This window comes from Tamandua tetradactyla, chromosome 19 (genome assembly GCF_023851605.1).
Source record: "Tamandua tetradactyla isolate mTamTet1 chromosome 19, mTamTet1.pri, whole genome shotgun sequence".
NCBI lineage: Eukaryota > Metazoa > Chordata > Mammalia > Pilosa > Myrmecophagidae > Tamandua > Tamandua tetradactyla.
This window is the reverse complement of record NC_135345.1, coordinates 8,806,298-8,819,733: the sequence shown is the minus strand read 5'-3', so window position 1 is coordinate 8,819,733 and position 13,436 is coordinate 8,806,298. Positions and strand designations below refer to the sequence as shown.

Below are 13,436 nucleotides of genomic sequence, written 5' to 3'. Positions count from 1 at the left end.
TCTCCTTGAAAACCTACATGACTCTCCTTACCCTCGGGACAAAGCCAAGGCCTGAAGGCTGCTGTGTAGGGTTCTACATAGTACAAATTTTGCCAGCATCTCTGGACTCACTTCCTGCCTTAAACATTTCACTCAAAAACAAAAGTCACCCCCCCATACCTTCACCCAAGGATACTCTTCTGCAGTCTCCCACCCCATCTCCTAATACTGAATCATTCACGTTACATAAGAATATATTGCACTTAAATTGTGCAAGAGTCTATTCTAGCTCACTTATTCTCGTAACAATCCTACGTGGTAGGCATTGTCATCATTCCCATTTTACAGAGAAGAAAACTGAGGCACGGAAGTGGAGCTCCCTGTCTGGCCCCAACAGCATCCGCTCAGCCATCATGCCGTGCTGCCCCCAACCGTCCTTGCCCCCCACCCACCCACCCAGAGCCCCTGAGTGCAGGGCCATGCCTAGTTCATCCTTCCATCCTCAAAGTCCAGCCCCTGCCCAGTACCGAGTGGGCGCTCAGTCCAGGTTGCCAAACAGGATGCCAGCCACCCATTCTTTCTATGCCTGCTTGGCTTGCTCTGTTTTTGTTGCTCTGACAAGTATCAAGATCCTTCTTCTCAATAGTGAAGACAGAAGCAAAATTGAAGTGGAAGATTTTGCCTTCTCTAACTCCATTAATATCATGCCATCTGCCCCTAAACAATGAGTGTATCCCTTATTTTCTTTCTCACTCTGTTTGGATATTTCCAGTAATGGGGAGCTCAGCTCTCCTCTGGGAGCCCCTTCAACTTCATCAAGTAAACGGGGTGATAACACCCACCTCGAGAATTTCTGTGACATTTGTTAAGTGAAAGAAGCCAGTCACAAAAGGCCACATATTGTGTGATTCCATTTTATATGAAATATCCAGAATAGACAAATCTTAGAGATAGAAAATAGATCAGTGATTGCCAAGGACTGGAGAAGATGTGGGCACAATGGGGTGACAGCTAAAGAGTGCAAGGTTTCTTTCTTTCTTTTCTTTAACTTCGAGGTCTGATTTATCTAGTTTTTCTCTTGCTGTTCCTGCTTTTGGTTTCATATCTAAGAATCCATTGCCAAATCCAAGATCAAGGAAATGTATCACTAAATTTTCCTCTAACAATTTTATAATTTTAGCTGTTATATTTTAATGCTATTTTATTGAGATATTTTCATACACCATAGAAACCATCTGAAGTATACAATCCCTGGCTCACAGTACCATCACGTAGTTGTGCATACATCCATGATCAAATTTAGAACATTTTCATGACTCCGGAAAAGAAAACAGAAAACCCTAATCCCCCCATACTCCTCATTCCCTCCTCCCTCCACCAGCTATTATTGACCACAGTATTAATGTGGTACATTTGTTGCTGTTGATGAAAGAATATTAAAATATTACTAACTATAATCCATAGTTTGCAGTAGGTACGTTTCCCCCCATACTCCTCTATGATTAACTCATTTGTTCTACTTCATGACAGAACTTTTTTTGTATCTATATAGTTAATCACAGACATTGTCCACTATAAGATTCACTGTCATCCATTCCCATTTAACCTCCTCCTTTCCTTCTGGCAACAAGCATGACTCTAAACTTCCCCTTTCACGCTCACCCACCATTCAGCACTGTTAATTATTCTCACAATCACCTGCTTCCTTCCGCCCATAAGGTTTCTTTTTGAATGATGAAAGTATCTGAAAATTGATCTTGATGGCGGTTGCACAACTCTGTGAAAACAGTAAAAACCATCCATCGGCATGTATAACTTCAGTGGGTGACTTGTGTATGGGAGGTGAGCCATATCTCAATAAAGCTGTTTAAAAGAGAAAAAGGGGTGCTGGGACACAGTAACATGGGCTTGCCACAGCCATCCTGGACAGAAGCCAAGGAAACCAGGAGCAACTGGGAGGCGGCGGGCCACAGAACAGCTAGGCTGAAAATAATCAAGATGAATGTCCGTTCTGGGGAGAGAAATCAGGTGAAGTTGGACTGATGACTGCCCCTGCCTGAAGTCAGAGGGGGTCGGCCCCTGAACGGCTCCTGTCCGGAGGCACCCCTCTCCACCGCCGGCTGCACAGCGCCGGGACGCAGCCTCTAAGTGCTTCCCGTGAGTCAAGGTGGCGCTGACAGGCTGTGCATCCCTCCTGTTCCCCAGCCCTGCTTCCTGTTCTCTCCCTCCTCCTCTGCTTTCTGCGGCCAGGCCCCACTGCGACCCGCCCCTCTCCCCCCAGATCCCTGCCTCCCCCCCCACACACACACACACTACACAGGTATTGAGACCCCTTCTTTTCAGCAACCCTCCCGTTCTCACAGGGGAACCTACAATGCACTCTACTATGTGCTTTTTGGAAACACCCCATTCCAGCCCAAGTGTTCCAGCCTTTGTCTCTGCAACTGGCACTGCTGCCACCCTGGGCTGGGCTTACAACAGCCACTCACTCACTCTCTGCCCCTTTCCCTCTGGTCCCTTAAGGGACAATGAATGTTGTGCTCGGAATGGCTCTTTTCAAGGGACGGCATGCAGGTGGCAGCTGAATATCTGTGTGGTGTGTAACATATATGGATGTGCTTCATTTTAAGGGGATAAAAGCCTATGTAAAAATCTGCACCCAAAAAGAAATAAACTTGGAGATGATTATTCACATTTTAAAAGGGATTACTGGGACAGTGCTTTTAAAGTGCCTGGCATTCGAAACACCCTCAATAAACATAGCTGTGACTCTTATCGTCCTCATTCCCATCATTGTGTGTTCATAACACTTTATGGGTTTGAGACAGGACAGAACAGAGGAAAACAGCGGAGCTGGATTAATAATCTGTCATCTCTGGGGAGTTTTTAGCACCAGGTCTTATTTTTCATTTCTAAGAAACCATGTTCACTTTGTCGCACCCCCTGCGGCCAGGCCCCACTGCGACCCGCCCCTCTCCCCCTGGATCCCTGCCTTCCACCCACCCCCGACACACACACACACTACACAGGTACTGAGACCCCTTCTTTTCAGCAACCCTCCCGTAGGTGGAATAAATATTTCCTACTAAAAGATACATCTCATAGCCCACACCCAGACCCAGAAACTTTCTTTGGCAAACCCCACAGCCTGGAATCCCACTGGTTGTTTCGATTTCCTAGACTTCACTGTCACCAGGGCCAGCATGGAGCCAGGTTCTTGAGTCCCACCTGTCTTTCCAGCTGATTCCAGTAAAAACCACAGTCTCTGCTGTGGCTGTAGGTGCTTCCCCTTGGCTTAGACTCTCTGGGGTAATTAGCCTCTAGCTTCTCTGATGAGCCCACAGCTCATCCGCAGGCATCGACAGCGCTTTGCAAACCACTTCATTTGACCTCTCCCAGCAGCTCCCTGAGAGGCAGGCTAAGACTCCTGACTTATTGACGGGGAAAGCAGAAGATGACAGAGTAGAATGGAGACATTACCAAGCCTTCCAGAGCCGATGGCATTTCCATTAGCACAGGCCTCATTTAAATGGTTGTGTGGGTAATTATGGGAACAATTTACTAAGTATTCAAGCAGCCACCATTTATCAAACGCCTACTATGTGCTCTGTATATGGACTCATTCATTCCAGCTCTACATGGTCATCCAAATGACAGCCCAAGTGCAAACCTAAATTCTCTCATTGCCCCCAACCCCACCCTCCGTTCCTCACTTCATCTTCCCTATCTTGAGAAATGGCACTACCAGTCACCCAGTGACTCAGGACCCAAAATGTGAAGCCTTCCTGAAGTGCAATCTTCTTATATCACCCATCCAACCCATCCAGGCCATCAGCAAGAGAGATATCCGCTTCTCATCTCATCCACCACCTCGCCATTCCCCATCCAAGCCACTGTCGTATCTCCCCTGGAGGATGGCATTTGCCTCCACACTTGCCCCTCCAGTCCAATACCATAGGTGTTTAAAATGCAAATTTGCCCATGCCCCACCCCTATCCTCAGAACCGTCCAATGGCTTCCCACCACTTTTAGAATAAAAGCCTGGCAGTGACTGGCACAGTCTCCTGTGATCTGGCCTTCCCCCAAACCCCTCCCCTCCATTTTGCCTTCTCCTATTAAATCTCAGGGCTTCAGCCTTCAAGCCTTCTTGTTATTCCTTCCACACATCAAATTCAGTTCTGCCTCAGGGTCTTTACACAGGCTGTTCCCTCTGCCTGGGTTGCACTTCCTCCTTTCCAGCATTCAAACCTCTGCTCAAAAGAGACCTCCTCAGAGAGTCCTGCTTTGACCACTTGTTCTAAAATAGACCCAATGGGAAGGAGAAGGAAGAGAGGGTGTGTGTGGGTGGGGGGGTTGGGAGAGGAGAGAGAAGGAGGAGCAAGGAAAGACATCAGGGGGAGAAAGAGCAGAAGGAAGGGAAGAGAGGGGAGAGGGAGAAAGAAAGGAAGGGAAGGAGAGAAGGAGGGGAGGAAGAAGGAAGGAAGGAGGGAAGAAGAAAGTGAGGGAGGGACAAAGAAAGGACCCTCCACTACAGCAAAGCAGAGGGAAAACCTGAGTGTGTGGGTGTATTTTTAGCCTGCGTTAGACAATATCCTCAGTATAACATTTCATGCCCTTTTTGGTTTGTTTGTTTTATATGGCATTGGATTACCTGCCATTCACAAGAAGTCACAAACCATGACCTTCCCTAAAACAACCATTTCTGGAACTGGAATCTGGGTGTCCCTGGTGTCACATCCGGTTCCCAAGGCAACATGAACTACACGTAGACCCTGAGCCTACGAAACCTAAAGTCTCATCCAGATGATCAGACTCACATCTAAACAGTCATAAAACAAGGCAGAAAATGATAATAACAAAAAAAGAGAGCTTTAGCCAGATATAGCTGTGGCTCGGGAGTGGTAATTCCTACCATGCACAAGAGAAGATAGCATTTGGGTCAGAGCTTGGAAGGGATGTGGGAAGGACAACTCATGTGTGCTGGCATCCAGCCTGGGCCCAGCAGCCTCCTGTGACTCCCATTCTATAGATGCTGATGCCAGCTGGGGGCAGGGGATGAACTAACTTGCCTAAGGTCATGCAAGAAAAGAGAGAGCCACACCCTCACTGAGATTTAAATCCAGGTGTAACAGGAGAATCTGAATGGAGACATGTGATGTGTCTGGACCACATGGTGGGAAGTGCACTTGGCCTCCCGCCATGAAGTTTTCCCTTCTGGATTTCCCATCGCCTCCTCCCTTGTATGATCAGCATGGAGTTTGTTTCCCTTTCAGGGTTTCCTATCTTAACGATGTTTCAATCAGTGTGTTTTGAGGACCTGGCAAGAGGTTCTATTCCCCATTGCTCCAACATGCAAACCTCATTCATTACTTCATCCATCCCACTTGCATATTCTAAGCACCTAATTTATGCCTGGCCCTGAGATGGCTCTAGGACAGAACTCTAGGACATGGCCCCAGCATCACAGAGGCCCTACAGAGTCCTGGAGGGCACAGATGTGTCAACAAAGGCACGGTGAGGGAAGGTGGTGGGTGGGGTGGTCAGAACTTTGTTGAGAGATGATGTTGTGAGAATCCAGCCCCATCTTGGAAAGGCAGATGGGCAGGAGGGCAGGTGGGATGGTTGAAGAGACACCCCAGGAGGAGGAAACAGCACACGCAGAGGCATGGAAGGGTGAAATACTTGATGGGAACTTTGGGAATGCCTGGAGCCCAGAGAGGGGGCAAAGGAGGGGATAAAAGCAAGGAGGCCAGGTGGGGCCAGATCTCAGACCCTTGAATGTCAGAAAAGGGAGCGTGGCCTTCATCTCGGGGCCAGTGAGCCACTGCAGGGCTTTGAACCTGGGCAGGATTTGAACAGGCGTGTGTAAATGTAGCCCGAATAATGGAATGTCAGGCAGTAACCTGAACTCAGGAAGAAGGAGTTACTGCAATGACCCAGGTAGTGCCTTGTCAAAAGCTTACTAGAGAAAGAGAGAGAAGGAAGAGCAGGAGAGGAAAGCCAGGAGGGACTTCCAGGAAAACAGAGGCAGAAAAGACTGCAGCAAAGAAGACCAAGGAGTAAAGGGTGCAGAGTTGCAGCTGGGTTGCAAGTGGCGGGCGAGCTCGCTGGATGCGCAGCACACTCGCCGGCACCGGCTGGGTCCGAGACTCACCGCGCAGCCAGCTTGCGCCGGCATGTGTGTCCTTGAGGCGGATGAGGCGGCGGTGCGCGTAGCTGCGGCCCACGTACCACAGCATCCAGAGCAGCTGCAGCAGCATGAGCGCGATGAGGAGGCAGAGCAGGTCGCTCTTGCCCACGCCCGAGGCGTGCACGGCCCAGGCCAGCAGGAACAGCAGCCCCGCCACGAACATGTTCAGCCCGTACTGGCTACTCAGCGCCTCGGCCAGCTTCTGCGGGACGCTGGAGCGGATGACGCCCCGCCGAGGGGCCAGGGACTCCGGAGAACCGGGAGCGGGGAGGAGGCGCGGTGGACTGGCCGCGGGCCTCGACCCACCCTGGTCCGGGGCCCTCGCAGCAGCCCCGAGAGAGGAGGGCGCTCCCCGGCCTTGCAGCATCTTGGCGGGACAGCCACCGAGTTTTGTCCCCGAGGTGGCTGCGGCCGGTTGGACCCGCCTGCTGTTCCTAGCTCCTGCCTTTGCCCCGATGTGACCTGCTAACCAGCCCCGACTCCTGCTCACCGCCCTCCGATCCCTGCCCCACGCCTTCTGCTGAGCTACCCCTCTTCCGCCTGCCTTCCCGCCGTTCTGCCCCTTTGCTCTCTGTCAACGTCCCCACCTCGCCTCACTTACCAGTGCCCCCCACCCGGCTGTCCCTGGCTGTCCCCGGCTTCTCCGCGTTCCACGACGCCCACTGCCCACTAGCCCTCCCTCCCCAGCTCCCGCGCAGCCCTCCCGCTCACTCCAGGGTGCACATTGGCCTTTCCGGGATCCCGATCGTGCCTGCCTGACCTGGGACCGAGCCAGCCCGGCCCCCCGCACCTCTGCCCCGCCCCGACTCCCCCTGCCAGCGCGCAGGGACCCGCCCGCTACCCGCCGCGCTCATCCCTGCCCGGGCACCCCGGAAACCCTGGAAGGCAAGAGGCGCCCCCCGCCCACTCCCCAAGTGAGGGACGTGGCAGGGAGGGTGGAGGGGAGAGCCAGAGGGCGCCGCACCCGGCCGAGAGAGGGGGCACCGGGGTCCGCCGAGCCTTGCACTGTTCGGGGCTGAACCTGTGCATCCGTGCCTGTGTCTGCAGAGGTCCCGGTGAGCCTATAGGTAGCGTGTCTGTCTGACTGCTTTGTCTGTGTGTATTTCTGTGGAGTATTTTCTATGAGGTCACAGGTGTCTGTCTACTCATCTGTCTTGGTGTGTGTCCGATGGGGAAAGGAGCCCCTGCCCGGGGACCTGCGAATGGGGATAAGTAAGTCATGCTTTTGTCTGTCTGGGTGTTGTGCCTCTGATGAACCTCGGGCAGTCAGCTGGGAGATGCCCAGATGCAGGGTAAGACATGAGCCACTTCCAAGAAGAGGGGTCATCCTGTCCCTTCCTCCTCCAAGTTGATAGGAAACTACGTGTGAACAAAGCGGAGCGGGCATGGGCTTAGTTTTAAGCCACTAAGTTTTGGTGTGGTTTGTCGTGTAACTGCATGAATGTAACTGTAAAAAACACACACAGGTGGGAATGAGTCCAGATGGGAGAAGACTTGGGGGTCCCAGCCCTCTGTGGTGGCCACTGCTGGCTTGGATGAATGGCATTAAAAGAGTCCTGACGGTCCCAAGACAGATGGTGGCAGTCAGGGTGTGAGTGAGCAGGGAGAGGACAGCACACAGCAGGTGTGTGAGAAGGCTTGTGCTAAGCACCAGGGTCACTCTTCACTCCTGCCACTGAAGGTACCTGGGCTGGGGAGGGATAGGGCTCCCGAAGGCACCTGGGCCAGAGAGGGGGCATGGCTCCTGACGCCCTTTTCAACTCCTCAAATTGTATTCGTTTGCATCAATGCCATAATATAATTTTTGAAAATGAGAAGCACACAATAGGAAATAGTGAACACAGAACTCTTGCGTGGAGTTTTGCTGTACAGGGGACTGAAGAAATGCATGCTAGCTGGGGAGCACATAGGGGTCAAACTGACTGTCAGAAGATGGGAAATATTATCACATTGCTGTGAGTAGACAGGAATGATCCATCTCGAGGAGAATATTGTGAAGATGCCCAAAGTGGGCTTTGAAACAGTTTTAAAGGCAGCAGCTGTACTGAAAGCTAATTGCACATGTTGCTTTAGAAATAAAATCTCAACCACACATTACATTTTGTCCAAATGGGGAAACTCTTATTCCTCAACTTCAGATCAGAGTCTGTGAGACTTGGAGGAAGAGACCTTTATGGCCATTTTAGGATTATTCTTCTGTTCTGCTCTTCTCTTCAAATTCCCTCTCCCTTTGACCAAGGAAAGACGCTGCAATCCTGCTGTTTTAAAAGTAGACCCCAGTGTATACAGAGTATTCCTAATAGATGTTTCATTAATTATTTTTACAAATTCCGTGTAAACAGCTCCTAGAATTCACTAAACTCTTTCCCATCTCAAGGAATACTGAACAAAATCACACAAAGTCTTTTTCACTGTGAATGAACCTGTGGGACATTTGGTGAGGCAAAATAAGCCAGAAACAAAAGAGCAAATATTGTATGGTCTCATTTGGAAAATAGTTATAAGAAAACAGGGGCAGAGACTGTAAGCTCTTATAGCAGTCACAGTTAGTCCGGAGTGGTAATTGTTATTTCTGGGTTTTGAGAGGCTGTTTTATATCTGTGTAACCTGGTATTAAGTGATAAGAACAAAGCTGATCAGATGGGGATTAAGATAATTCAGAACACAGGAGTAAAGAAGACATTGTGTATATTTTAGAACCTCACCTACTCTTTGAGACCAAAGGAAGAAAGGTTTATTTTGTCCAGAACCTAAATTTTCTGTAGCACATAATCTAATTCAACCTGTCTAGATAGCTCATTTAAACAATCAAAAACATAAGGAGTGCAGAATAGAAATGAGGGCCTATAATCCTGTATCTCTTAATGTAATGACTGGATATATCCCAGAATATATTAAGCAGATAATCAAAAAGTATTGACAAAATTCCTTGAGGGATGGGAGAAAAAATATGGAACTACTAAACTTTACCACTGGGGAAACCCCTGATACTGGGTCAAACATTAAGTACACCCAAATCAATAGGCCAAGCCCTTGATTTTGAGGCTTGCTCTTGTGAGTGGAGAAGCTTAGCCCACCTATAGGTATGCCTAAGAGTTACTTCTGGAGGACCTCTTTTGTTGCTCAGATATGACCTCACTCTAAGCCCAGCTCTGCAAGTGGATTCATTGTCTTCCACCCTACGTGAGATATGACATCCAGGGATGAAAGTCTCCCTGGCAGTATGGGAGTTGACTCCCAGGGATAAGCCTGGCCCTGGCACCATGGGAACAACAATATCATCCTGACCAAAGGGGGTAAAAAGTCTAACAAATGGGTTATCAGTGGTGGGGGGAGTTCAAATAGTCAAGAGGCTACTCTGGAGGTCATTCTTACACAAGCTTCAGTTAGACATTGCTACCTACCGTAACTTGCCAAACCCCAACCAAAACCATTCCTGCCAATTCTGAAGAACACCTAGGGCATTATATAAGATTCTACAAAGGTTCCATGAACTAGGTTAACTTTTCAGAAATGTACAACCTCCAGATGGGTCCCTGGACCAGATAAGTCCTGTAAGGAAGAGGGGCCAGCCTCTCCAGAATATCAGCGAGTTCCATCCCACTATCCCATATTATCGGCAGTCCCTTTCAACTTGAAAAAGTTAGAATGGGCATAACCCAAATACCCCTAAAAAGTGGAAGAAAGATCAAAGGTGATGGTGGAGTTATACAGAGAAGGTAGGGTTAACAAATGAGTATGACTGCTGAATCATTATATTGATATTTCTTTTAGTCTCCAGAATCTTAGATCAGCTACAAGTAAAAACCTAAAATTGTGGAACTGTAATCCATACCAAACTCTGAAATCTGTTCTACAACTAATTGTTGCTATATGCTTTGAAGTTTATTGCTGTTTTGTATATATGTTATTTTTCATATAAAAATATAATGAGAAGTGAGTGGAGTGGTTTTAAACTCAATGTATAAACAAGTAATTTGTGACTAGATGTACATAAAACATAAAGGTGGGGAAGAAAAAAAAAGCTTTTCTTAAAAAGGGAAAGGGCATTTATTCTAACCACAGATGCTGCAGAGGCTTGTCCAACTCCTACTGCCCAGATCCCTAGCTCCTCACCCAAACTATCCTCTTTAATGTCCTTTACAAGACTTGGTTCTTCAGCTTTCCCCTTGATTCCTTTCCAATGCATTTCTCTTTGCAAAGTTCAGCCAGAAACCATTTTGCATAAAACCAAAGAACCCTGATACAGCCAAGAGCTCTAAATCATGTTTCAAATCTCCTAGGAAAGACTGTTGCCTCCAAAGCTAAAGCCCAGACACAGATTTGGGGGAAATCCAATCTGGTTTTCACCGTAGTGAACTAAGTTGGACTCAGTTATCCCTACCTTCCCTGCCAATTCTAACTTTCTGGCTACTGCAGAGATATCTCTGTGCAAACTCACTAGGGCAACAGGGTAGCTTCTCATCCTGGCCAGCACACTAGAATCACCCGGGTAACTCTTGAAAAATTCCTGATCACCCTACAACTGAATCACAGCCTCTCTGAGCTTTGGGCCTGGCAATTAGTGTGCAAGACCAGTTGAAATACTGGTCTTGATACTTATTTTGTGAAAGTCAGGGACACTTTTAAGAGCACACATTTTTTCCTTATTTGTTCCTTACACATTCCTGATTTTCATGATAAAGATTTACAATTGTCAATTTAATTATCCATTACTCTTGTCAGTGGGTGCTCCTCCCACAGGCATGTTTAGAGAGAGGCAGTGCTTGACACTTTTTATTTAATAGTTCTAATAAAGGAAAAGACCTTTAAATAACTTACATGGCAGCTATTTAACAGCAACAACTACCAGGCATGACCCTTTTTTATTTATTTATTTTTTAGGTGCATGGTCTGAGAATTGAACCCAGGTCTCCCACATGGACGGCAAGCATTCCACCACTGACCCACCCATGCACCCCACGCATGACCCTTCTTAAACAAATTTATAAAAAAGTCTGTTTCTAAATAATAGGGTAATCTCCTGTAGTTCACAAGTTGTTGGAATGCAATATACCAGAACTGGAATGGCTTTTAAAAAGGGGAATTAAATAAGTTATAAGTTTATAGCTCTAAGCCTATAAAATTGTCCAAACAAAGGCATCCAGAGAAAGATAAGTCAAGTCAAAGAAGGCCTATGGGTCAGGAGCACCTCTGACAGCTGGGAAGTCACATAGCTGGCATCTGCTCCTGGGCTCCATTGCTTTCAGCCTCTGTGCCTGTGGGGGTTCCTCACTTTGCTTCTCCTGGGCTGGCTTTCACCTCTTGGCTTCCCTTGGCTTGCTCCAGATTCTGGCTTGCTTAACATCTAATGGTGACATCCGTCCGCTGGGCTCCAAGCATCTGTGTCAGCTGAATCTGCTGGCTCTGTCATTTCTCTAGGCTCTGCTCTGAAGTTTCTGCTGAATCTGTCATTTCTCCAATATGTTTCCTCTTTCAAAGGTTCCAGTAAACTAATCAAGACTCACCTGGAATGGGTGGGATCATACCTCCAACTAATCAAAGATCACACAATTGAGCATGCCACATCTCTGTGGAGATAATCTAATCAAATGTTTCCAACATATATTATTCAATCTTGCTCCCACAAAACTGGATCAGTATTAAAACATGACTTTTCTGCGGTATATAATACTTTCAAACTGGCACATCTTACTACCATCCTAGCTGGCAAAAGTATCAACCCTAATTGACTAATAGCAAAGTGTGCTAAACAGAAAATTCCAACTTTTGATTTCTATCCAAATAGTAGATATACTATGCATGTTAATATAGAAATACACACACATTTATTTGTGGAAGCTGTCATTGTAGACTCCTCTTTGGTCCCATTCAACCTCCCTCTACTGGCTCTAAACCAAGGGCTCCTAATTCAGCTACTGACTTCTGGGGTTTGTATCCTCAGCCTTGCACTGGGCCCTCACATCATTGAATGGCTTAGCTACCTGATTCTGAACTTGGTCCTTATTTTAAATGTCATCTTTCTACCTATCTTCACATGTGTGTGCACACAAATCAAGTCTGATTCTGTTTAAGTGATCATGCCTGACTTTTTCCTTTGCAGACACCGTGATTTGATGTGACATTCCTGATCTGTGATTCTCCTTTTTTTTCCCCTCTCCATTATCATTTATTGAGTGAGCACCTACTAAGTCTCAAGCTTTCAGGTGTTTTGAAAATATTATTACTATCATCCACAATCCTACAAGACAGATATCAAGCATATTACACAAATGAAGAAAGTCATTAAAAATTAAAGGGCAGCTTGAAAATGTAGAGCTGTGTTCCAGTATCCATGTTTCTTGATGATGGTTGTATGATGATGTAGCTTTCACAGTGTGACTGTGATTGTGGACTTGTGTCTGATACTCCTTTTATCTACCCTGTCAACAGACGAGTAGAACATATGGAATAAAAATAGATAATAGGGGGAACAAACGTTAAAGTAAATTTAGTTTGAAGTGCTGGTGATCAATGAAAGGGAAGGGTGGGGAGTATGGTATGTATAATTTTTTTTCTGTTTTCGTTTTATTCCTTTTTCTGTTGTCTTTTTATTTCTTTTCCTTAATTGGTGTGGATGTTCTAGGAGATGATCATGATGATGAATATGCAACTATGTGATGATATTGTGAATTACTGATTATATGTGTAGAACGGAATGATCACATGTTAAGAATGTTTGTGTTTCTTCTCATTATTTAAAAAAAATTTAAAAATTAATAAAAAAAATTAAAAAAAAAAAACAAAACTAAAGGGCAGGTCAATTATTCCTTGAGGTCTTACAGGCAGGTGAGATGTGCAGGGTCTAGCCGATCCCAACTCTTAAGCTCTTTCCCTTAAAGACTCATGACTCCATTTAATCTCATGACTTCAGAGCATGTGCCTCAGAGATAAGGTACCAACTGCTTCAAGAAAACCACCTCCTAACAACAAACACAACACATAGTAAAAAGGGAGGATTTGTATTTTGTCTCCTCTTCCTGCACATACATAATCTCTGGAAGAAATGCAAATAAGTAGGGCAATGGCCAACAGGCAGGTGACTTCCAGGCAGTGGGAATCAGCAAGGCCAATGCCACCAATTGGGCTCCAGATCCCGAAGGTCGCCGCACTGGCCCCCAGTATCCTCATTACTGAACGATGCAGGTGTGGACCAAGTTAGGTTATACTGGAAGTTACAGTCACAGTGAGAGGATCAAGACCAGGTACCTTCTAGGTCACCAGGTTT

General features: G+C 46.9%; 1 protein-coding gene across 1 annotated transcript in view; it reads right to left on the bottom strand.

Annotated features, from left to right (window-relative positions):
• Nucleotides 1-6,536, bottom strand: part of OTOP1 (otopetrin 1) — a 65,952-nt gene extending 59,416 nt beyond the window's left edge. Inside the window, exon 1 of the mRNA XM_077137079.1 lies at nucleotides 6,134-6,536. Coding sequence (XP_076993194.1) covers nucleotides 6,134-6,536 — 403 coding nt within the window. The remainder of the gene's footprint in view (nucleotides 1-6,133) is intronic.
• Nucleotides 6,537-13,436: the final 6,900 nt, after the last annotated feature.